The sequence below is a fragment of the Pristiophorus japonicus genome, chromosome 18 (genome assembly GCF_044704955.1).
Source record: "Pristiophorus japonicus isolate sPriJap1 chromosome 18, sPriJap1.hap1, whole genome shotgun sequence".
In the NCBI taxonomy this organism is placed as follows: domain Eukaryota; kingdom Metazoa; phylum Chordata; class Chondrichthyes; family Pristiophoridae; genus Pristiophorus; species Pristiophorus japonicus.
The window spans coordinates 91,965,836-91,991,138 of NC_091994.1; the positions used below are offsets into that span (position 1 = coordinate 91,965,836).

At 42.9% G+C, this 25,303-nt stretch overlaps 1 protein-coding gene across 2 annotated transcripts in view; it reads right to left on the minus strand.

Moving 5' to 3' along the window:
• Positions 1 to 23,492, minus strand: part of iffo2b (intermediate filament family orphan 2b) — a 45,105-nt gene extending 21,613 nt beyond the window's left edge. The window contains exons 1-3 of one of the 2 annotated variants that reach the window (XM_070860345.1): positions 22,136 to 23,492; positions 6,805 to 6,865; positions 4,389 to 4,484 (exon numbers count right to left, since the gene is read on the minus strand). In XM_070860345.1, the coding sequence (XP_070716446.1) occupies positions 4,389 to 4,484; positions 6,805 to 6,865; positions 22,136 to 22,965 (987 nt within the window). In that variant the 5' untranslated portion in view covers positions 22,966 to 23,492. Of the gene's footprint in view, positions 1 to 4,373; positions 4,485 to 6,804; positions 6,866 to 22,135 lie in introns of both variants that reach the window. The other variant, XM_070860344.1, reaches the window with a different exon arrangement.
• Positions 23,493 to 25,303: the final 1,811 nt, after the last annotated feature.

Sequence of the window (25,303 nt, forward strand, 5' to 3'; positions counted from 1 at the left end):
AAAGGACATTGGATGAATACTTGAAGGGGAAAAAATTTGCAGGGCTATGGGGAAAGAGGAGTTGGATAGCTCTTTTGAATAGCCGGTACAGGCATGATGGTCTGAATGGCCTATTTAATCCTGTATGATTCTTTTAAAAGCTGTTGTAGATTCGACTTCCACCAGTTTCCGTTAGGGGATTCCATTTCCGAGCAACCTTGAGTAAAAAAAAATTGACCCACTAATTCCCGTTGTTTTTTTTGAGGATCTTAAATTTATGCCCACTGAACAGTGCAAAAGATTTTTTCCTAATTTACCTCATCAAAACTGCTCACAATTTTGAACGCCATCTTTCTTTTTTGCAATGAAAAGACACCTAGTTTCGCTTGTCTCTCTCAAAATTAAAGCGCATCATCCCTGGTATCATAGTGAATGGCTTCTTCTGCACCCTCTCCATAAGCTCGACAACCTCCCTAAAGTAAGGTGCCCAAAACTGGAAACACTATTCTAGTATAAAAACAGAAAATGCTGGAAATCTCAGCGGGTCAGGCAGCATCCGTGGAGAAAAAAAACAGAGTGAACGTTTCAGGTCTGTGACCCTTCATCGATGACCCTGACGAAGGGTCACAGATCTGAAACATTAACTCTGTTTTTCTCTCTACTGATGCTGCCTGACCTGCTGAGATTTCCAGCATTTTCTGTTTTTATTTCAGATTCCAGCATCCACAGTATTTTGCTTTTGTACACTATTCTAATGATTTATATTGGTTTAACATTACCTTTATGCTTTTGTAAAACCTAGAATCTTGTATTTTTTTTTAAAAACTGCCTTAACTTGTCCTCTCATTTTTAAAGATGTTGATATCTGCATCCCAAATATACACTTCTCTCCTTTTAAACTTTTACCATGCAGTGTATATTTCTATTTTCTTCCTCCCAAAATATATCACCTCATATTTTTTTGCATTAAACATCTATCTGCCCAATTCATTAAATTGCCTATGTCCCCCTGAAGTTGCTCAGTTAACCACACTCCCTATCCTTGTGCCACCTATTAATATTGTACTCCATATCCCGCTGACTCCTGGAGAACATCATTGCTTACATGCCTCAAATCCAAGGGTCAAGGATAAATCCGTGAAAAAATCCTGAGGTGACAGTGCCAGGAAGGGAACAGATGCCATTGCTGGATATATACTGGCTGTGTTTAGTACATAGAGCTGGAAAATGGAGGAGGAGCACTTTATCAACTGTGTCCAAGGCTGCAGAGAGGTTAAGGAGGACAAGGAGGAATTGACAAGGTGGATGCAGAGAGGATGTTTCCACTGATGGGGGAAGACTAGAACTTGAGGGCATGATCTTAGAATAAGGGGCCGCCCATTTAAAACTGAGATGAGGAGAAATTTCTTCTCTGAGGCCTGAAAATCTGTGGAATTCGCTGCCTCAGAGAGCTGTGGAAGCTGGGATATTGAATAAATTGACAGAAATAGACAGTTTCTTAAACGATAAGGGGATAAGGGGTTATGGGAAGCGGGCAGGGAAATGGAGCTGAGTCCATGATCAAATCAGCCATGATATTGATTGGCGGAGCAGGCTCGAGGGGCCGTATGGCCTATTCCTGTTCCTATTTCTTATGTTCTTATGTAACACACCAAAGTCACAGAGAACGTAATCCATGAATTTAGCTAGTGTTGTTTTTAAGTGTGAATAAGGTTGATTGGAGGGATTCAGAGAGGTGACGCGTTTGAGGACATGAGAGGAAAGCGAGATTACAGGTTGGGTAGCTATTAGAGAGGACAGATTTTGAGAGATTAGTATAGCAACAGTGATTTGGAAAGGGGAAGGGATGGTACCATAAATAGAAGATATGGGGTCATAAATATAAGATTAGGTGCCATAAATACAAGATAGTCACTAATAAATCCAATAAGGAATTCAAGAGAAACCTTTACTCAAAGCGTGGTGAGAATATGGAACTCATTACCATAGTCGCATTTAAGGGGAAGCTACACAAGTACAAGTACAAGTACAAGTACAAGTACAAGTACAAGTACATGAGGGAGAAACGAATACGATATGTTGATAGGGAGAGATGAAGTGAAATGAAAGGGAGCTCGTGTGCAGCATAAACACCGGCACAATTTGTAAATTCTATGTCATCTCCCCCTTTGCCATCTCTTCCACAAGAACCACATCTTGCTTTCTGGATCCACTCCCCACTCAAAGGTCAGGCCTTTCAGAAGTGAAGTTGGGAAAGTCTCCTACACGCAAAGGGTGGTAGAAGTTTGGAACTCTTCCGCAAACGGCAGTTGATGCTGGGTCAATTGTTCATTTTAAATCTGAGATTGATAATATCTTTGATTAACAGAAATCTAAGAGATATGGGGCAAAGGCAGGTATATAGAGTTAGGTCACAGATCAGTCACTGAATGGCAGAACAGGCTGGAGAGGCTAAATGGTCTACTCCTGTTCCTATATATCGGAGAAGGAACCACTGACAATGTCTGGCAGCATGGGAGCTAGGAAAGGGAGGAGAGTGATCAGGAATTGAATGGGGAGTGGATCCAGAAAGCAAGAGGTACTTCTTGTTGAAGAGGGGACAAGGGAGAGATGGGGGAACAACTGCAAAATGACATGGACAGACTGGGAGACTGGTGGGGTGGTCAGGGGCCAGGAAGCAATTGTAGGGGAGGATGGAGCAAAGGCAGCTGCATAGATAGACCTGATCTCAGAAATGAAGAAATCCACGAGTTTCTCACTTGGTATTGGGAGTGAGAATGTAAGGGGCCGGGGGGGGGGGGAAAGAAAGAAGAGGTTTCAGTTGGAGTCTTACTGTGGGGGAAGGTGCCTGGAATTGTCCTTGCCTTCAGGGATCATTCTAGAGTAATAGATAATTTTGGCTGAGGAGATTGAGACATGGTAATACTTGATGTGGTCATACCAAATCTGGCAATTAATGACGAGATCGGTATGTGTCCGGTACATAGTATTTGTAGCACAGAAACAGGCCTTTCAACCCAACAGGTCCATGCCGGCTCAACAAATCATACAAGTTTACACTTCTCAGACTTGAGGGAGCAAAGGCGAGGGCTATAGCAGCAGGAATGATAGGGCGAGAAGCAGTAAATTGATTTTCTGAGAATAAAGATATTGTAGACAGAGCTTGAAGAGCAGTTTATCAGGGCAACACCAGCAGTGCCGTGACAGTCAGATGGTCAGAGAAAAGGGAGGCCAAGCGCGAATTAGTACGGGACTAGGGGAGGGTTCTTTTTCTCCCCACACAGGAATGGTGGGATGGGAGAAAGAAAGGTGATCTGGTTGGTATGGAGATGAAGAGATGGCCTCATCAGTAATCAGGACCTCTGGTGCAGAGATGCTACAAGTGGTGACTACCACTTTAGGGTTGAAGGGGTAGCCAAGGACATGTGTGGAGAGTTTATACGAAGGGCAAGATTGAGAGAAAAAAAAAAAAGAGAAGCAGGGGAAGCCAAGGGAGTTTGAAGTAGCTAGAGCAAACCAGCATACTGGCTGGCGGCTATAGTCACATTCTGAACAAAGCAACGGAGTCAGATTTTGAAATGAAATATGAATTTTAAGGATATACAGGTATTCAGATTCTGAAAAACAGAAATGAAATCCAAAACCTTGAAATGCAGTGTCACTCTCTTCCTTGCTGTTGAGCAATACTGGCTGAGGTTGGCTGAAGTACAATAGTGAACCTGTCACATTGGACACTGGTCCTCTGACAAAACAGGATCAGGCCATTAATCATACAACCATAGAATCACACATCCTCCTTTACATGCAAATAAACCTATACCAATGTTGTCAGCATAGATCAAAATTAAGCGAACAGTGGATACTGCAGGCTTTGGTGATCCACTTATATTTTACAAATGTAACTTCCTTCATTGTTTACCGGACACAATTCTGATTTTTAATTTAAATTGAAAGTTCATTTTGCTTTATAGTAAGAAATTAGAAGTTCAGGTGCAGTACTTACAATTACATCACCCCAGTCACTCAGGTTCAGCCTCCTAAGCGTAACTTGTTTAGGCTCTGAAAACTTGCGCAAGTACCTGGAACTCCGTGAAATGGGCTGATGAGCAGTCGTCATGAGATGGTATGTAGCAAAGTCAGATTTCAAGAGATTATCAAAAAGGATGAACGTGAAAGTGGGGGAAGCCAATGACAAACCAGGAATGGGACAGAAGCAAGCTGCACTGGAAAAATAAATCAATGTACCTGGTGGACATATAAAACGATGGAAATACGAAAAACGTATTCTTACTTTACACACCATGATTGTGAGGAGGATGGTTAATGCCTTAAAAAAAAAACTGAAAAACACAAATTACTGCACAGCATTAATGATCTTTTATCTGTCTGCTCACCTGTAAAGTACTTACATCAGTCATCAGGCTCTTAAACACTACTAGCTCCGACTTTAACTTTTCCACCTTCTCATTGAGTTCCGTCTGAATGGCTTCAGCTTCCTGAGAATCCTGAAATCACAAATTCATAGCTGAGCTCTCAGACTCTTGTCTGCAAGCCAATATCAATTCACAGATGGAACAGCTGCAAAAATGAAACAAAGTACAGGTTTAGTCATGATTTCACAATCATGAAACCCAAAGTAGCACCAGCACAGCATCAACCAGAGAAAATCATCAGTTAAACTCAATGATCAAACCAATACATCACTAAAATCTCCTTAATGCTCAGCGAAAATCCTATGATTGAAAGCCTGTATTCAGACTTGCTATATAGTGACAATTAGAATTTAAAAAATTAAAAGGTGATACTAAATGGCATGGGTTAAAACACTATCCTCTCATCTTTGGGACCAAAGTTTTAAATCTATCCCAGACCATGAAAGGGTCTTCTGAAATGAGCCTGAAACAACCTCAACCTAGTAATGAGGTCCATAATTTGCACTTGGGCATAGAGGGCACAATTATTGAAATTTGCTGATGATACAAGAGTAAGAAGCAAACAGTAAGGAAGACTGTAAACAAGTTTAGGACAGACTAATGTCAGAATGGGCAGCCTGATGGCAGATGCAATGGGAGAATAGACTCAATGGAAAGACACTGAAGGGTGTGGATGGCAAGAAAGTCCTAAAGCTCAAATATACAATCTTTGAAAGTGCAAGTGCTGATAGATAAAGCCATAAAAAAGGCTAATAGTATTTTGGCTTTTGTAATTAGGAAGATAAAGTACAAGGGAACAAGACAATGGTTAGGCTACAGTAAAGAGTACTGTGTGCAGTTTTGAACATTAAAGCCATGAGAACACAAACAGCATAGATTCACAAGGAAGATGTTAAGAGAGATTTGAAGGGGATACTGCCACTATTTCCACTGCAACAGATGAGATATGAGGAGATAGAATTAAAGTTTTTATAATTGTGAAGTGTTTTCATAGGGTGAATAGAAAAAAACAACTTCCCCTGGTTGTGAAGTTAATTTAAAATGGCCACTAAGAGTACAAGGAGAGAAGTTGAGAGTTGTTGGAGCATGGAATGCTTTGACAGAGTGATTAAGGCAGAGACCATTTGCAGTTTTTAAAAGGAAAATTGGATAAATATATCAAGCAGAGGAAGATGAGGACACTAGGGATAGAGGAGGATTAGGTTTGGATTACTTTTGCAAAGAGCTGTTACAGACACAATGGGCTGAATGACTTCCTCTATGATATAAACTTTTAATGTGTAATTCAACATTGAATTCCTATGTTTCTATCAAGTTTAAGATGGAACTTAAAGAATATTTGGCAGAGAAAGGAATTATAGAATCATGTTGCACAGAAGTAGGCCATTGTGCTAGTGCTGGCTCTTTGAAAGAGCTATTCAATTAATGTAACTACCCTGTCTTCCCCATAGTCATGCAAATTTTCCCCTCAAGTAGTAATCTAATTCCCTATTGAAAGTCTGCTTCCTCCCTTCAGACAGTATATTCCTGACCATAATAATTGGTTGCATAAAAAAAATTCTCATTTGCTCCCATTTTTTTAAAAAAACCAATTATCTTCGATCTGCGTCCCCTGGTTACCGACCCTTCTGCCTGTGGAAACAATTTCTCCCCATTTACTCTATCAATTTGATTTGCACTCTGGAATTGGAAGTAGAATTTCAAAATTTGCAGATGACAGTCAATTGGAGTGGGGGGTGTAGTTGATACCGGGGAGGACTACACAAAGACATTAATAAACTTGCAGAATGGGCGTGTAATTGAAGCAAATTTGCCAATATACATACACACACACACACACAAAGTGTGAGGTAGTACATTTTGGAATGAAGAGTAAGGGAGGCCACATACTTCTTGGAAAATACGTGTATAAATGGGGTAAAGGAACAGAGGGATCTGGGGGTACAGATAGCCAAATCTAAAATGCTAAAAGTAGCAATGCAGGTTAATAAGGCCATTAAAAATAGCAAAGATAAGCACATGAGGGAGAAAGGAATAGACGGATATGTTGATGAGGTTAGATGAAGAGAGTGGGATGAGGCTCGTGTGGAGTATAAACACCGGCATGGACCTGTGGGTCGAATGGCCTGTTTCTGTGCTGTAAATGCTTTGTAATCATAAGAAATTGAAATCCAATCTTAATTTAGGCAATGGGTGTCAATGCAGTCTAGATTTTGCATAAAGTACAGATGGAATTTTGTTTTGAGTCTAAAAATCCGCCTGATCCCATCCCATATTACTGTGCCCCCCCCTCCTCCGCAAAACCAATCCAATGCACACGTACATGAGACATCAAAAGTTCACTTGGATGTCTTGGAGTACCTCATGAAATATATATTTTTTTATATCTTACCACTTGCAGTGCAGCGACAATCTCCTGCAGATGCTGTCTGAGATTGAGTTCTTGCTCCCATCTAAAGGCAGAAGACATAAGTATTGTTACTACAGGGATCTACATATCATCACAATTATTGAATCAACAGGTTACAACACAGTAACAGCTTAAATAACAGTCATCACAGTGCAGCAAACATTGACTTATACCAAACTAATTACAGAACATACAAAAAAAAAAATCACATAGGCTTTTGTTCAACTGGTGAGTACACCTTAGATTACCTGCTACAGGATACAACCCATAAGCATGTCCCAACATTAGAAGCAACTCCAAATAAAACATAATTGCCATCATCTTCCTCAAATGTTATGTGCACCAAGGATATAGGTATATAGTTTTAATCAAGTAATGTGTCAAAAATCAACAGTCTCTCAACAATTCTATTTAGTAACTTGAACTTGTTTTGATGCTCATCCCTGCAAGTTAGTTTCTCTGAAGTCAAATACGGGACTAATTAGAAAAGCCCATCTCAACTCCTTATTACCCAGAGATCATTTAATCACCAAAGCAGCTCCAATAACAGGCAATTCTGCAACCACCAATGCCAGTCTTGCATTGTGTGTTGCCTCCCTGGTGGCAGGGTAGAGGACGTCACAGAACGGGTGCAGACCATTCTGCCGGGGGCAGGAAGAGGAAGAACCAGAGGTCGTGGTCCATGTGGGAACCAATAATATCGGAAATAAACAGGTTGAGGTCCTACAAAGTTTCAGGAACTAGGGAGAAAACTGTAGAGCAGTTACTCAAATATAGTAATTTCTGGATTACTCCCAGTGCCACATGCTAGTGAGTACAGGAACAGAAAGACTTGCATTTATATAGCGCCTTTCATGACCTCAGGACATCCCAAAGCGCTTTACAGCCAATGAAGTACTTTTGAAGAGTAGTCACTGTTGTAATGTAGGAATTAAAAATAAAGCAGGTTAATGAGTGGCTGGAGAAATGGTGCAGGAGGAAGGCTTCAGATTCCTGGGATATTGGGACTAGTTCTGGGGCAGGGGAGACCTAAATAAGGTGGACAGGTTGCATCTGAACAGGGCTGGGACCAATGTCCTTGTGGGGAGGTTCACTAGTGCTGGGGGTGGGTAAACTATTCTGGTGGGGGGACGGGCACCAGGATGAAGCATCAGGGAGGTGAAATAAGATGCAGAGGACTGGGAGAGACAAACAACAGTAGAATAAAGAGTAGTTCAGAAAAAGTTAGAGTTAACGAGCAGAAGGGGAGCAGTTACGATGCTGGATTTATACCACAAACCACCAAATAGTGGGAAGGTGATTAGCAGTCCTCCGGCACTACTCCTGTATCCAATGAGGATTGAAAAATTGTGACCATGCCTCTAGTATTTCTACCTTTGCTTCTTTCAGCAACCTAGGATGCATTCCATCCAGACAAGATGACTTACCAATAAAATAAAATTTTTATTACAAGGTATTCTTGGATTTTTATTGCAAAACTGTGAATTATTGTGTGAATACCTAAATGAGTGACCTTTATTTTATATGCAGTCCTTTAACTGCATCCTAACTTTTATCCCATACCATTTTTGAAGTCGAGATTCAAAGCAACATAGTATGCAAGATTCACTAGTTGGAGGTGAGTACCTGGGGATGGCATTTCCTGCTTATTTGTACCGAGAGGCACATGTAACTGAAACTTAAATACCCAGGGTAAAAGATAGAGGAAACTTGGGTATAGACAGTTTCTTAAACGATAAGGGGATAAGGGGTTATGGGGAGCGGGCAGGGAAGTGGAGCTGAGTCCATGATCAGATCAGCCATGATCTTATTGAATGGCGGAGCAGGCTCGAGGGGCGTATGGCCTATTCCTTATGTATGCATTATGCTTGACCTATCTTTTGATTCATGCAGCTAAACATATCTCGGCTCAATTAGTGGGGTGGAGCCATTCATGCAAATTTCCTGCAATTACAATGGTTCAAAATGGGTGTAAAATTACTCCCAGAATTTATGGCGCAGCAAAAAAAAAAATCATTTTAAATAAAAAAAACAAAAAATGTATCCTCAGAGACTACCATTGAATGTATGTTTATGACATCAGTATGAGTTACATTAAAAATTGGTATGTTTCCAAGATTGTGTGTTCTTAAACATACTGTACCTAATTTGCATGAATGACTTGAAACTTTAATGATCATACTTAAAAATAGGGTGGGATTTCCTCGAAATTCCCCACAGAAAATTCCACCCCTGGGATTTAGCAATACTGGGGAGCGAAGGTGGGTTTTAATTGCACTGGGAGTGATCCTGGACTTCGGGAGCACCTTGGTGTTTGATAGGCTGGGATGGGGTTGATGAGGTTTGACAATAAGAGGATAGGTATTACTGTGGAGGTGGAATGTGGAATCTGGAAAACTGTGAAAGGGGAACCCGAGGTTTGGCAGAGCAAGGGGTTGGTCTTAAATCCCTCTGATCTTCCACATCACCCAGCTTTCCCCAAAAGTACAATTACTTCCTTTTTTTTTTTAAGAATGCAAAACGTACCACCTCACATTAAATTCCATCTGCCAGTTTTGTGGCCATTCCACCAATTTACCAATATTCCAAAGCAGCTTCTTTTGGTCTTACAAACTATTTACTATGCTTACTATTTTAGTATAATGTACAAATTTGGACAGCACGCCCTCCAGCCCCGTATCCAATCATTGATGCACATGGTGACCAGAAACGATCCTAGACACAACCCTCTGGGACACCGCAACACATTTCCAACCACTGAGAAATGACCCTTAATTATTACGGTCTCCTCCCTTCTAACCAGTGTTTAATCCAACTTGTAACCTAGCCCAAATTACATACCCCATAATATTAATAGCATCCTGCATGGGAGGCTGAGAGTCCATGTGCACCACAAAGACTGTATTTCTCCATCCGTATCAATCGCCTCCTCAAGGAACTCGATCAGGTTTCTCAACCACAATTCTCCTTTCAGAAATCTGTACTGGTTGCTTCCAATAATTTTCTCTTCATATAGATATTTATTAAATTTCATCTATAACTGCAGGTTTCTAAAGGGTTCCTACTACAGATGTTAAACCAACTGGCCAGCAATTACCTGGATTAGCTTGGCCCCCCTTTTCCAAGAGATCTGTGCAAACATTGAATTTAGTGTTTCGTTATTGGTTTCTGGACACGTGTCTCTCTCAGTCTGTCTATCTACCCCCTCTCACAGCTATCACCAATGAGAATGTTGACATTTTCTAACAATTAACAAAGCACAGGCACACAGAGGGTGTGAGAAGCTTTCAAAGTTCAAGCTATTTGTAGAATTCTGAAAAACTTTAAAAAAAAACATTTATATTCGTACAATTAAACATGGCCTATTGACTTTATTGAACAGTATTCCTGCTGCCTCCCAGTCTAACACAGTAACTTCACAGCTTTCACCGAATCTCAAGAGTTAGAAATGGTAAAGTAACCCAGAGGAAGGCAACTGAGACATTTACATTAGTAGTTGTCATCTGCTTCTGTGGGCTGGGGGAGAAGATAAGAAAGAGGAGAGAACCAAAGATGAATTTGGTTTTTCAGATATACAGGTACTGCATTGTCTACTTCTTTCAGAAGACAACTCAAAACCACACATTTGCACAGGAGGCAACCAACATGCATATACCTGTCATTGGTTTAAATCCTTGAGAAGAATTCTTACTGCCTTGAAAGACAGAGACAGACAGAACTTAGTAATTCCAGAGTACACAGGCTTCACACCTCCATTGGTATTTATTACATCCTTAAATTCCAACTTTGTATAATGATCCCTTTATCAAGGCAGCAAAGCACTATACCACAAGTCAGTTAGCAGCATAAAAAAGTGGTTTCAATGATTCAACACCACATGGCTTGCAAACAAGAAACAGGTCCTAACTAAGCGTTAGTCACATTCTGAGGTCAACTGCAATATCAAGTACTCTCTTCTGTTCAGCTATCACTTTGTCTGCCCTTCAGAGTGAATATTAAAGCCGGCATGATGCTACTCAAAATTCTGTGTTCTGGCTAAAATTCCTCAACAATTTCCACTGGATACAGAGTAACTGTTCACTTATCTCTCAGCATAGAATGGCTGCTATATTTACCTCCAGATCTACAACTAGTGCACACTTAAAATATATTCTTCACTATGTCGTTGAGATGTGAAAAGACAATAAATGTGAATATTTCCCCCACCCAGAGATATCCACAGATTAAGTTTATCTGCACACTTTCTTCCTACAAGGATAATCGCACAAGGATAATCTCTATTTATCCAATTTGAAAAATTAGATGTAGATTGCCAAATCTATGGGCCCAAGTTTCCACACGCGCCTTGAACGGCGCAGTCCCGACCTGGACGCCCGTTTTTCGCGCCACAAAATGCGCCTAAAAAAATCCTCCGTATTCTCCACCTCCCTGCAGGTCCTCGGCGCAGGCAGCATGAGCTGTGGGGGGGGGGGGGGCGGAGCCAGGTCCCTGCGCTGAAAACAGTGCCGGGACCTCTGCATATGCGCGCTACAGTGGGCACGCAAGTGCAGTAGCTCCAGGCGCCCAAAACTGTGTGGGAAGGGCCCAAAGCACGCAGCCCCTACCCCTGGCCGAATGGCCTCACTGGGGCTGAGTGAATAAGGCTCCTCCCACGCCCAGCTCCTGCTTCCCCCCCCGCCCCCCCGCCTCCGGACCGGACCCGACACACGCTCCCCCCCCCACCGGACTGGACCCGACCCGACTCCCGCCCCGCCGCCCCCGGACTGGCTCCGACCTGACCTCCCCCTCCCTGACCTCTCTCTCCCCGACCCGACCCAACACCACCTACCTGTAAATCTGGTGCTGGGGACGGGCCCTGCCCGAAGTCTCAGGCCGGCCCGTTCAGCCTTCGGTCCCGAAAGGCCTGCCTGAATCACTTTCACACAGGTAGGAAGATGGTTTATTTAATCTTTTCTTTGCTTATAAATGTTTATTCAGGTTGGATTTATTTGTATAATATTTGTAGAAGTATAAATTAGGATTTATTATAGAATTTAATGACTTCCCTTCCCCCCCCACCACCTTGTTCTGGACGCCTAATTTGTAACCTGCGCCTGATTTTTTTAATGTGTAGAATAGGTTTTTTTCAGTTCTACAAAAATCTTCACTTGCTCCATTCTAAGTTAGTTTGGAGTACGTTTTCACTGTGGAAACGTTCAAATCAGGCGTCAGTGGCCGGACACGCCCCCTTTTGAAGAAAAAATTCTGTTCCAAAGTGGAACTGTTCTACCTGACTAGAACTGCAGAAAAAAAAGTGGAGAATTGCGATTTCTAAGATAGTCTGTTCTCCACCAGTTGCTCCTAAAAATCAGGCGCAAATCATGTGGAAACTTGGGCCCTATATAACCCCGCATGGGTGTGCAGGGATACTGTTCAAGATGGTGGACGACGTTAAAATCTTCTGTCCCAGACATGTCATTCTGAAGTCAAACTGCCCCCAAAGAGACCCTGCTTATCTCGCCCAACCCCAAAGGATAGTCCCATGCAGGGAATGCCGAGAAGCCAGCTGTTCACCACCATTGGAAGAGTCATCTCAAGTAACTTACACACCTTCTACAAGCCAGCTTCACAGCAATAGCTTGTTTTTGGGCTGTAAATACCATAACATAATATAATGCAACGCTGATGGAAGTAGGATATCAGACTGTCTACTCAATGAGAAATTGTACACGGCACGCGAGATGGAAGGCAGTAAGAAGCAGAGAAAGTACCTCCAAAAATAGAGCGTTCTACTATTAACAGCACCATTTTTTTTTTTAAAAGTCAGTTTTGACCGACAGCAAGGTAGGATTTTTATTTATTGTGGATACCTTTTGTTCATAATTAAACAGTACCACAGTAATTGTATTCTCTTCGAGAGCAGCTCTCTCTCACCCTAGCATGTGCCACTAGATTTCCTAAAATTTTAAAAGTGGTGGAACCTTAGCTCAAGGCAAAATTTCTAGCTTACAATATCAAAAATGCATTACTCATATTAGGCTTCAGCCCCACCCTGCCCAGTGCATCATTCAAGCTATGCGTGCAATCCTCAAGATAAAACATACAAAGGCTTCCCATCTGAGTCAACAACATCGATGCGTTTGATCAGACACACCTTGGGATAAGAATTGTTACTTGTCTGAAGAATTTAGAATGCAGTAGATTTGATAAACATATCAAGCTGAAAGAACACCAGTATCCATTAAGTAATTGGCACATTTGAAAGAACTTGCATTTATATAGCACCTTTCACTAACTCAGAACATCCAAAAGTGCTTCACAGGCAATTAAGTGCTTCTAAAATGTAACCCATGCTTTAATGTAGAGAGCTAATTTGCACACAGCAAGGTGCCACAAACAGCAATGAGATAAATGACCAGATTATCTGTGTTTGATGGTGTTGGCAAGGACACCGAGAGAACTCCCCTGCTCTTCTTCAAATGGTGTCCTGGGATCTTTTATATCCACTTGAAGGAATGGATTGGGCCTCGATTTAACGCAAGACAGCACCTTAGTACAACATTCCTTCAGTACTGCACTGAAGTGTCAGCCTGGATTATTTGCTCTAGTTTTTGGAGTGGCTTGAACCCACAACCTTCTGACTCAGAGGCAACAGTGCTACCCAAGATCGGCACTGCAAATAGCTTTCGGAATTTAGGAATAGGAGGAGGCCATTTAGCCCTTCGAGCCTGCTCCACTATTCAGTGACATCATGACTGATCTGTACCTCAACTCCATTCACCTGACTCAGCTATCGATTTCAGTCTTAAAAGCTTCAATTATCTCAGCATCCAGACTTTTGGGGAAGAGAATTCCAGATTTCTATACTTCACGTGCATTATGTAATGTGATCACATTATGAATATTACCTGTACATGTTTGACAGTAATAAATTATTTGTGCCTTTCAGTCACATTGCACATACATGAAAATGTGCTAGCTGTGCTGTCAGGTGCAGCAGCGCAAATCGTTTAAAATTCTTTACCCAGATATAAAGGAGCCACATGTCTATGTAAACCCCAGTCCTCTTAATAATTATAAGTAACTTTCTAACCTCCTGATGTCATTGGGATAATTTTACCCCATTACCCAATGCAGTGTTCGTATGTTACTCATTTTCCACCCAACATCTAATGCTTTACATCTGTCTAACATTTCAATGGGGGTGGGGGGGGGAAGTTGGTTCATTTTCTGTAATCCATTTGTCCCCAACTTATATTCTCTACATTACTTGGAACATAAAATAACTGAAATTATTCTTAAGCTGCAGAAACACTTTCATGACAGGCAAGATATACAAACATAGACATAGAAAATAGGTGCAGGAGTAGGCCATTCGGCCCTTCTAGCCTGCACCGCCATTCAATGAGTTCATGCCTGAACATGCAACTTCAGTACCCCATTCCTGCTTTCTCGCCATACCCCTTGATCCCCCTAGTAGTAAGGACTTCATCTCACTCCTTTTTGAATATATTTAGTGAATTGGCCTCAACAACTTTCCGTGGTAGAGAATTCCACAGGTTCACCATTCTCTGGGTGAAGAAGTTTCTCCTCATCTCGGTCCTAAATGGTTTACCCCTTATCCTTAGACTGTGACCCCTGGTTCTGGACTTCCCCAACATTGGGAACATTCTTCCTGCATCCAACCTGTCTAAACCCGTCAGAATTTTAAACGTTTCTATGAGGTCCCCTCTCATTCTTCTGAACTCCAGTGAATACAAGCCCAGTTGATATGAATGTAAGAAACACGATCATGAATGACATTTTATAAAAATCTCTGCTTATAAGCTTGAATATGACTCGTGAGTGGAGACATTCATCATAACGCTTGGTCCAGGACACATTATTTTATGAAAATACCACTATCTAATACGTGTTTTCTATAATTGGATGCAGCCTCGGTTGCCCATTGGTCTTAGTGTACTTTCAGGAGCATATCATTCACATTTCCAAGGATGCCCTCTCCTGCAGTTACCTCACACTTTTCTGCCTCTAACTCCATAGGTGTAAACTATGGGATAAATCACCTTGTACAAAACCTTATGGGGTGCATTACAGATAAGGCTACGGTCTTGCATTTGGGCTTGGGAGTCACAACTCCTGCAAATGTAAAAAGAGAGCCCTAGAAATGAAAACAGCCAAGGATGTTAAGCACAAACAATTCCCTATGTATAACAATTAGAGGAAGTTAGAATTTTAAACAATAAAAATGGCAATGAAATTGAAGGTGTTACTACCTGTACTGTAAATATATGCCGTATTATGTAATTTGCTTGTTCTTTTACAGTTTAATCAATGTGTTTGCCAGTTAAAGTCTAAATAAAAGTTTACTATAATATTATTCACGACGACCAGGAAGATCATGTGATAAAACCAGTAGTTGAAATAAACTGAAAGAAGGTTCTCTGTTCATTCCCTAAGCAAATACAAATTTACCTCGATATTGCAAATGAAAACACACATAGGGAGCTAGAATTCATCTACAAGACTAGTCCGAAACATGAAGTCAAAAGTATCTCGAGTTAATGAAGTAAAGGGACTCCAAATCGTAACACTAATCATTAGTATTCGGGTCAGAAAGAACTGCAATGCACTATTCCAATTCTGAAGAGCCCTACTACAAGTGGGCCTCTTTGTAAACAAACTCTCAGTTCAAAAGAATTTTCAGTTCAAATAAATGAAGGAGTTCTCGTCAACCTAAGTCTGGTCCAACATAACCACGCCATTGACATTTGTACAGCAAAACAAAAACTGGGACAACTGAACAAACAAGCCTCATTGAGAGATTACACATCTTTCACTGGCTCAATGAAAAAAAACACTAGTAAACTAACAGTATAAGCAGAATAGGGATTTAAATGCAACTTATCTTGAGATGTTAGTATTACATTAGTGCAAAGTGAAAGAGAGAATTTCTTAATTATGGCAAAAAGTTAACTGTCCTGTCGGTGTGTCTTATAAATATGTGGGCAATGGTGACTGGTGCTCTGTACATGCACATTTGCGTTCCCTGAACAGAAAGTGATATAGAGCCTGCCATGCAACTCGATAATGCCAGTTCATGCTGTCAGCATCAAAATCTGTACCTTCAGTTTAACAACACCATTATAGAACTGACAAGACTGCCAATATCTGCGTTAAAGTGTACACATTTCTGGAGCATTTACTACCCTGATATACCAAGCTTCTGATAGCAGTGTGCACCGATTTTCATAAATTGCTCCCAACATGTCAAATTAATGGAAAGATTTCCAAATTGCACCACTTCCAAGAAATGACAAGACAACTTCTGACTGGTACTTGCAATCTTGTTTACGCCTCAGCCTGGACCAATTCTGGTCTTAGCCAGGTAGTCTTACTGATCTAATATGCAGATTTTATTTGCATTTCAGGAAATTGAGAAACATTCTCTTCAAATTCTGCCCATCAAGAATGAGATATTAAAAATTCACAACCCATGTACAGTCAAAATATCTAAAAGAAACATGCTGGTAAGCCGACACTGGCATGATGGGCCGAATGGTCACCTGTGCTGTATGATTTCATGATCCTCCATTTATGCATCAGACTCCTACCCACAATTCCCACGCAAGACAAGGGGAAGATCAAAGTACATAAGAAATAGGAGCAGGAGTAGGCCATACGGCCCCTCGAGCCTGCTCCACTATTTAATACAATCATGGCTGATCCGATCATGGACTCAAGTCCACTTCCCTGCCCGCTCTCCATAACCCGTTTTTCCCTTAGCGTTTAAGAAACTGTCTATTTCTGTCTTAAATTTATTCAATATCCCAGCTTCCACAGCTCTCTGAGGCAGCGAATTCCACAGATCCACAACCCTCTCAAGAAATTTATCCTCATCTCAGTTTTAAATGGACGGCCTCTTATTCTAAGATTATGCCCTCTAGTTCTAGTCTCCCCTATCAGTGGAAACATCCTCCCCACATATATACACTTTCCAGTGAACTTGCAACCATGTTCCTTGAGGAGTATGTAACGGAACCAACCAGGGGGCAAGCTATCTTGATCTGATCCTGTGTAATGAGACAGGATTAATAAACAATCTCCAAGGAGTATTACTGGGAAAGGTTGGTTACAGGAAGGAGGTCAGGATTAGAATATAGCTTAATCCAGTCGAATGCCACAAGTGGGTGTGAAATTTGTTGATTATGGAGGAAAGTCATGCTGTAGGAGTAACTGGAGGATGTAGTAGAGCCATTACTGGATAGGTATTCAAAAGGACACTATTAAAAAAGTTAATAGCAAAAACAGAAAAAAGTCCAATACCCAAATGATATCTATCTCAGGCTACTGGAAGAGGCATTAACCGCAAAACAGAGAACATGCCAAAGGATCGGAGGGTGGCAAGTATTATACCCCTGTTCAAAAGGGGGGGAAAAAAAATAAGTAAATTATACACCAATTTGTTTTACTTCAATTGAGAGTACATTTCTAGAGTCCATAAAACAGAATGAAATGTGTTAAAGACGTGGGTTAATCAGGGACAATCAGCATAGCTCTGTAATGGGCAAGTGGTACTTAATTTAACTTAATTGAGTTTTTCCAGGAAATCCAAATGTGCAGATAAAGAGAATGTGATTGATGTGTGTATGGAATTTTAGAAGGCATTCAATAAGGAGCCACGAGACTTATGGTGTACCCAGAGATCTGTACTGGGACCTCTTGTTTAACATTTGCATAAATTAACAAGAATTATATTGAAATTTGCTGATGCCAAATTAAAGCATTGCAAACTGTGATGAAGAATACAAGAGATAGATAGAGCAGCAGAGTGGGCAGATGAAGCTCAATGCAGATATGCTTAGTACATTATGAAAAACAGTGGAAGCAAGTACAGTCCCCACCATTTATGCTGTTCATACTTATCACAGGCAGCCATCTATAATTGGGTAAATAGCACTAATTATTTGCCAGTACCATAGGAGTCAATTACAATGGTGACACTTACAACATATTAAGAGTACAGTGTACTAGCTATTTCAGGCATTGCATTAAATGTACACGTTGTTAATCCCCTTTATGTGTGAAAACAGCCCTTTGTATTGAAAATTGAATTCATCAAAGGCATCAAAATAGAGCCATGAAAGGGGTGTGGAAAGAAAGAAAAGCACAATCGAAACTGGCCGTGAATTCATAGGCTGCCGTTTAATCCTTAACACCTATATTGTTTAATTTCAGCCTGTCGAGAATAGGTTAGCTCGCTTGTCTGTTAGGGCAACACAAATTGCTACCAAAATAATGGCTAGGCTAATAGCGCTCACTTTGTTTAACTGCAAGTATCACAGCAACTTCAGGAGAGGATAGATGCGTGATTAAAATGTGGAAATCGAGACGCTGCTGTCAGAGATGTGCTGCTCCACTATTAGCTTTGTGAAAATGGTGTCTGGCTCCCCATTCAAATGAAATGAGCGGCGTGAAGGTCCTATACTTGCACGGCAGATGAGAACTAAACCCGCAACAGAAAGTTAAGTCAAGTCACTGCAAATATAAGTACACTTTTAACGATGTGGTAAGTTTTAATTACTGCCGGTCAACCTCTCTGGCACTGAAAATTAGCCGTGCCTTCAGATTTTAACTGTTGGGAGATTTTAAAACATTTTTCATGTATTTTTTTACTTTTTCTTTATTCTTTCTCTTAATCCAATCTTTCTATTTCTCTTTCTGTACCCAACGACACTGAATTCACCATTCTACCTTGCACTGTTCATTTCACAATCCTTCAATCTGATTGGTTGAGATACACAGTTGCTTGTCCTGTAGAGGGTGTTGTGCCATTTCCATCTCCCACTTCCAGCAAGTTGCCACGTAAAATATCATGGAGATTAAATAGGCAACGGCAAGTCTAATTAACGGCAGGCACCGTTTGTTGACTGGTTACAGACCTATTATAGTTTAACCTGACACTTTATAGCAGGCGAATCACATTAACACCAACACCCTCACTATAAAATGGTGTGGACTGTATATTTTAAATGATAAGAATCAAGAGTGAAGGAACAGAAAAGATTACATCCCTAAATTTTCAACTATTTGGTGCAACCTAGCACATTACAGCGGGGTGCTTTCCATTCTCTATTAGCTTAATGTACTGCTGTACTAGGGCAATACATCTTGAAACAAATGCAGGACATTATGAATGAGCTAAAATATTGATACCAGCACTGGCTCTTAAAGTAATACTTTTTATTACAATACCCAACCCAAAGATGTTACTCATGCAACACATTTTTTTCACCACTCCCTGGTATTTGCTGAAGTCATCCATACTTTATTCTAGGTGTGACCTGTAAAGCAAAACCGTAATGACATCAATGACCATACAGGATTGCAAAAGTTAATCTACTGGAGTTGATGAGTGAATTTTAAGCAAATTCAACAGGATTTCATTGAAGTCTACAGACTGTTCAGAATGATGTTGAGCTCTACTGAGGCAGAGGAGAACTATTCTGCCGTTGCAGAGATTTAGGTTTTAGAGTTAAACAAAATGACAAATACTTGGATTAATTTTCAGCATTCAGATAGCTTGAATTAACAGCCCATGTATTTTCTCTAATTTGCACTACATGTGCGCATACTCTACGTACACAGTTAAGTGACTTCCTGATTTCATTTATTTAAATAAATAGTTTTAAAAGGATAAAATTCATAATTTTCTACAGGTTCTGTAGAAAGTCAGATTCCATACAAAGTCTCAACTTTTTACACAATGGAATGGTTTACAAAGTTATGTAACTGACAAATTCTGGATTCATAACTTGTGTTCTACAGCTAGCTTCCACCTCCCTTAATTATCCAACCTAAAATGAGAATATTTTTGATCACGAATTTAGAAGTACATTAATAATTTCACATTACCCTTCCCCTCCAAGAAAGGTGATGTCACTTAATTTTGGGAGATCACTATTTCACAACACTGCACAGCTACAATACATTAGAAACTATCTACCACATCATGAATATGACTTCTCCACATACATGACTCTATACATAAACATTAAGTTTGGCTGAAGTATAACAAGTTACTTTTTTTGTCAGTCAGGTTTCACGCGAAAACGATCGAGAGTCTCCAAACAAAACGACTCAGAAAACCACACAAGTAGAATTTTCATTTGCCTGATAAACTCAGAGCACGAGCAGCAATAGTTTCTTTACACGTAGGTTAGTAGGTTTAACCATGAATAGTTATCTATAGTTGGAAAATATAGGCTCCTTTTATCTCATCATATTACAGGATTTACACATTTCAAGACCCTCACACATACATGGGGGAGTTTAATTAGCCAAAATATGCTACCCTGCTTGCCCACTTGTTAGGGCACTGGCTTGTTGTGTTATTTACAGAATGGGAAGAATAAAGCATCCCTGCCCCATCAATGCTGCTTAATCTCAACAGTACCCTGGAATATTGCAGAACTGTCTGACTCAAATATCAGATTACTTGAGTCTGCCACAGAGGATTACGGAGTTCCAATCTTCCATGGCTAGGCATATTACCTTAGAGCTAACCAGACCCTGTAAAAGGGCCCTGCTTACCTCTCCCATGCCTCCAAGGAGGTTGTCCTAATTGACTTTAACAAGCAGGAGTTTAAGCCCTTGTTACAAAGAGTGTAGGCACCAGGAACAACCCTTGTGTATGGCGAGCAGCACAACTCACAAGATGAATCAACAATTAGGACAGACGTTCCTTACATCTTACAAATCAAAATCAAGAGTGGTGGATAGCCACAATACCACACTGGAGACACCACCGCCATATTGTATTAGTTAGCCCATCTGTTCAGGATGGCCAATAGAGTAGATGAGTTTTCCCAGTGAGAGCATTTGCAATTCTTAGAGTAATGAGTGCACTGAGTGATTCTGTCCCTCTTGATACCATTTACTATATACAATTAAGACATCAAGTGGCATCAGTGAAGGTGGGAAACTGGGTACAGTACTGGTCACCACATTACAGGAAAGATGTGATTGCACTAGAGAGATAGAGGATATTTACAAGAATGTTGCCAGGACTGGAGAATTTTAGCTTGGAGGAAAGGCTGGAATTGCTTTCTTTTGAACAGAAGAGGTCGAGTGGAGACTTAATTGAGGTCTATAAAATGATGTGGCACTTAGATAGAGTGGATAGGAAGGACCTATTTCCCTTAGTAGAGGGGTCAATAGCCAGGGGGCATAGGTTTAAAGTAATTGGTAGAAGGATTAGAGAGTTGAGGAGAACTTTTTCACCTAGAGGGTGGTGGGGGTCTGGAACTCACTGCCTGGCAAGAGGCAGAAACCATCATTGCATTTAAAAAAATATTTGGATATCACTTCAAGTGCCATAACCTACAAACCAAGAGCTGGAAGGTGGGATTCAGCTGGATAGCTTTTTCAGCTGGCACAGGCACGATGGGCCGAATGGACTCTTTCTGTGCCATAAATTTCCATGAAAACCTTGCATGACTCCTCTTTTGAGTGAGACAGTCCCCCATTAATTCATCTCCATACCTTCATCATGAGGACATTAGGCATAAAATTGAACATCTTATAAAACCCTCAAAGTAATATAAATGGGTTTCCTTTGAGCCTTACAATATTTTACCAGCTTATGTAAACCAATTTAATAAACCTGCCTATGCATTCCACAACAGAATACAATTGATCGTGGTATTTTTTGATCACACCATGGACCTACAAAGGATCCAATGCAATGACTTAAATAATCCCTCAATATTAGAGATTGGTTGATAGTTTTCAATCTCACCAGGAGCACCCTTACTGCTCCATAGGATAGAAACCATAAAAGCACTGGAACATGGTCATGAGTGCCTCAGAGTTTACCTCCCAATCTCAGTCAGGCACCTCAAAAGGAAAGTCAGCAATTCTTAGCATAGATCTCTAAGATACCATTACCCCAAAAACTGTATATTTAAAACTTGTAAAACATCTATTCCTCAGAATACAAGCTGGAGACTAATCATAAACAGACCACTGCAACTGCCAATATAAAAACATGCATATGCAATACTTGATCATTACATGGTAATGTAACGGGTTTATTTTCTGTAGCTCCCCAAGCATCCTCCCCTCTACTTATTAAATGAAACATTCAGTTGGCTCCTATTTTCAATCATGTTGATTACCAATAAGCTGCCTTCAACTATTTAACTTTGAAGAATTACAATCCTCAGCCCACTGTCAGCAGTGTACCCGAGGCTGCTCATTTATCAGTCAGTCTCCCAGCTGCTGCCCGCTCTGGGACATTGCGCCAAGCTCCGCAGTAAAAGCGCTCACTCACTTTTTCTTGTAGTCATCGCGCTCCCTCTTCACTTTGGCCAGCACATTGTATAAGGCCCGCAGCTCGGGGGTGATGGTGTCGATCTGAACACCGACTCCGTCCGGGTGGGTCCAAGACACGCCGGGTCCCTGCACCGTCTCTAGGCCGCCTCCCACCTTCCTGATATGGGTGAAGCTCCAAATGGTCCCGGGGAGGCGGCTCGGGTAATGGTGATGGAGCTGAGGAGCCGAGGCGGGGGTGTAGCTGGGGCCGGCGCCGGGTGTGTAACCGGAGCCCGAGCCCGAGCCCGGAGTGTAGCCGGAGCCCGAGCCCGGAGTGTAGCCGGGCGTGAAACCGGAGCCAGCGCCCGGAGTATAGCCTGTGCCGGATCCGGGAGTGAAGCCGGAGCCGGATCCGGGAGTGAAGCCGGAGCCCGGCGTATAACTAGAACCGGAGCCGGACGTGAAACCCGGGCCGGATCCCGGAGTGTAACTAGAACCGGAGCCGGAGGAATAGCCAGAGCCGGCACCGGGCGTGTAGCTATAACCGCCGATCGAGAAGCCATAGCCGGAGCCGGGCGTGTAGCCGAAGTCCAGCCGGGTCTGGGTGGCCACGGCCCGGGTGCGGCCGAGCCGGCTCCGCCGCGGCTCCTGCGCCGCCTGCAGCTGCTTCTCGAGCAGCTTGTTGCGCCGCTCGAGCTCGTGGACCTTGGCTAGGAAGCAGCGGAAGCGCAGGTTGAGCGTCTTGAGGTGGGTAATGTTGGAGCCCAGGTCGTTGCGCAGCGCCAGGGTGACGGGGTTGGGCTCGGACAGGCCGCAGCTCAGCAGCGGAGGCATGGCCGTCGGGTTCATGTTCACGCCGATGCTCGGGAGTCAGAGAGAGAGAGAGAGAGAGAGATAGAGTGAGAGACTCAGTGACGTGGACCGCAGCCCATGGCCCGCGGAGAGGCCCGAGAAAGAGAGAAAGAGAGACCAGCTTGGGGAGCCGCCTGGGCCTCGGTGCCGGGGTCGGCGCAGTGTCGGAGGGGGGTTCGCCTCGCCGCTCTGGGACTTGGGGCCTCACAGGTCCGGCCTCGTCAGTCACTTCGGAGCAAAATAGCGTCGTGTCCGGCTTCAGGGTGATTGTAGCCCGCACCGTTAGACGGTGAGGCGGGGCTGCTGCTGGGCGGCATCTTCCTGCGGCTCCTCCTCAGCTCGTGCCTGCGGACTGGGGCGCGGGAGCTCGTGGACGCGCGCGCGGCTCCCTCGCGCCCTTTCCTGGCCGTCCTCTCGCGCTGGAGCAGTTGAGTGAGACTCAGAGCACCAAAACTCTGGCATTTTCTCCTCCTTTAAGACCTAATTGAATGACAGAGCAGGTTCGAGGGGCCGAATGGCCTCCTCCTGCTCCTACACCTCATTCTTATGTTCTTTGACCAACCTTTTGGTCACCTGCCCCAATATCTCCCGGTTCTGAGGAAAGGTCATTGAAAGGTTAACTGTGTTTTCTCTCTCTCACCAAACCACAGATGCTGCCTGACCTGCTGAGCATTTCCAGCGGTTTTTGTTTTTATCTAATATCTCTGTAGCTGGGTACCAAATTGTGTTTGATAATCGCTCTTAGTAAACCATCCTAAGGTGCTGCATGTTAAAGGCACTATATAATTACGAGATGGGGGGAGGGGGTGAGGGGTTGATTGTGGGGTGAAGGGGTGGTGGAGAGGTGAGATAGGGGGGATGAGGGGGAGGGGGAAATTGGAGGGATGCGGGGGAAATTGGGGTGGAGGCGGGGGAGATTGAGGTGGTGGAGGGGGAGATTGGGGTGATGGGGAGATGATTGGGGGGGATGAGGGGGAGATTGATGGGGGGAGGGGATTAGGGGTGGGGGAAATGAGGGGGAGATTAGGGGGGAGAGGGGGAGATTGGGGGGGGGAGGGGGACGTGAGGGGAGATGGGATGAGCAGGGGTGAGGGGGAGATGGTATGAAGTGGAGGGGAGATGGGGTGAGGGGGGAGGTGTGGGGGGAAGGGGGTTGAGGGGGGGAGATGAGGTGGGGGGGAAGATGGGATGAAGTATGGGTTGGGGGGGTGAGGGGGAGATGGGGTGAGGGGGAGATGGGGTGAGGAGGAGAGGGTGGTGGGGTGAGGGGTTTGAGGAGGGGGAGATGGGGTGAGGAGGAGGGGGGGAGAGAGGATGGGGTGAGGGGAGGGGCAGAGAGATGGGGTGAGGAGGAGGGAGATGGGTGAGGAGGAGGGGGAGATGAGGTGAGGGGAGGGGGGTGAGGGGGGAGAACTTGGGGAGGGGGAGAGAGAGATTGGGTGAGGTGAGGGGGAGAGAGAGATGGAGGAGATGGGTGGGGGATTGATGGGTAGGGAGAGATGGGGGAGATGGAGTGATGGGTGGCGGATTGATGGGGAGGGGGTGATGAGTGGGGGATTGAGGGGAGGGGGAGATGGGGTGAGGAGGGATGGATGAGGGGTTGAGGAGGGATGAGGGTGGAAGGGGGGGATGGTAGTGACTGGTTGAAGCCAAGCTTTAAAGGGCTGTGGAGAGGAAAGGTTGGGGTCCTGCGTAGAGTCTTTGTTTTAACAAGAGGATTGTGTGTGTAAGATGGCGTATTTGAAGCTGAGGAGAAAACAAGTGAAAAGTTCATAGTAACACCATTGCAGTGCAGAAAGAGGTGGGAGGCTTGAGGTGAGATGAGTGATCAAAAAACATGCTTCTACTTCCATCATTGCCAGGAGTGCACAAGAAGTGTGAGAATAGTCTCTCCAAATATGGGAGCAGTATTCATTTTGCAAGGGATGAAAAGAGTTTGGGTAAAAAAAAAAACAAGTTTCTGAAGGCAGTCATAGCAGTGGAGACTTATTTTATTTTAAATCAGAGGAGATAGTAAGGTCAAGAATATCATGAAGGATGGAGCAATCAAACGTTACAAATAATAGCTGTTTTTTGGACATGCAAGAGATAACAAATCTTTGTAGAATTGATAGAATCGGTATTTTATTGCCCCAACCAATAGCACAGACATCAAGCTATAGTGATTCAGCCAATACATGTGAGGACTGGAGGTTGTATCTACTAAAGGCATGGTATCTGACAGAAGCTGACACGTCATGAATGGAATCATCAGCAAAGGAGCGGATCGAGTTGGATGATGGTGAGTTGAGGAAGGGAACAATATGGAGAAAACAGAATGGGAGAAAGGACAGAG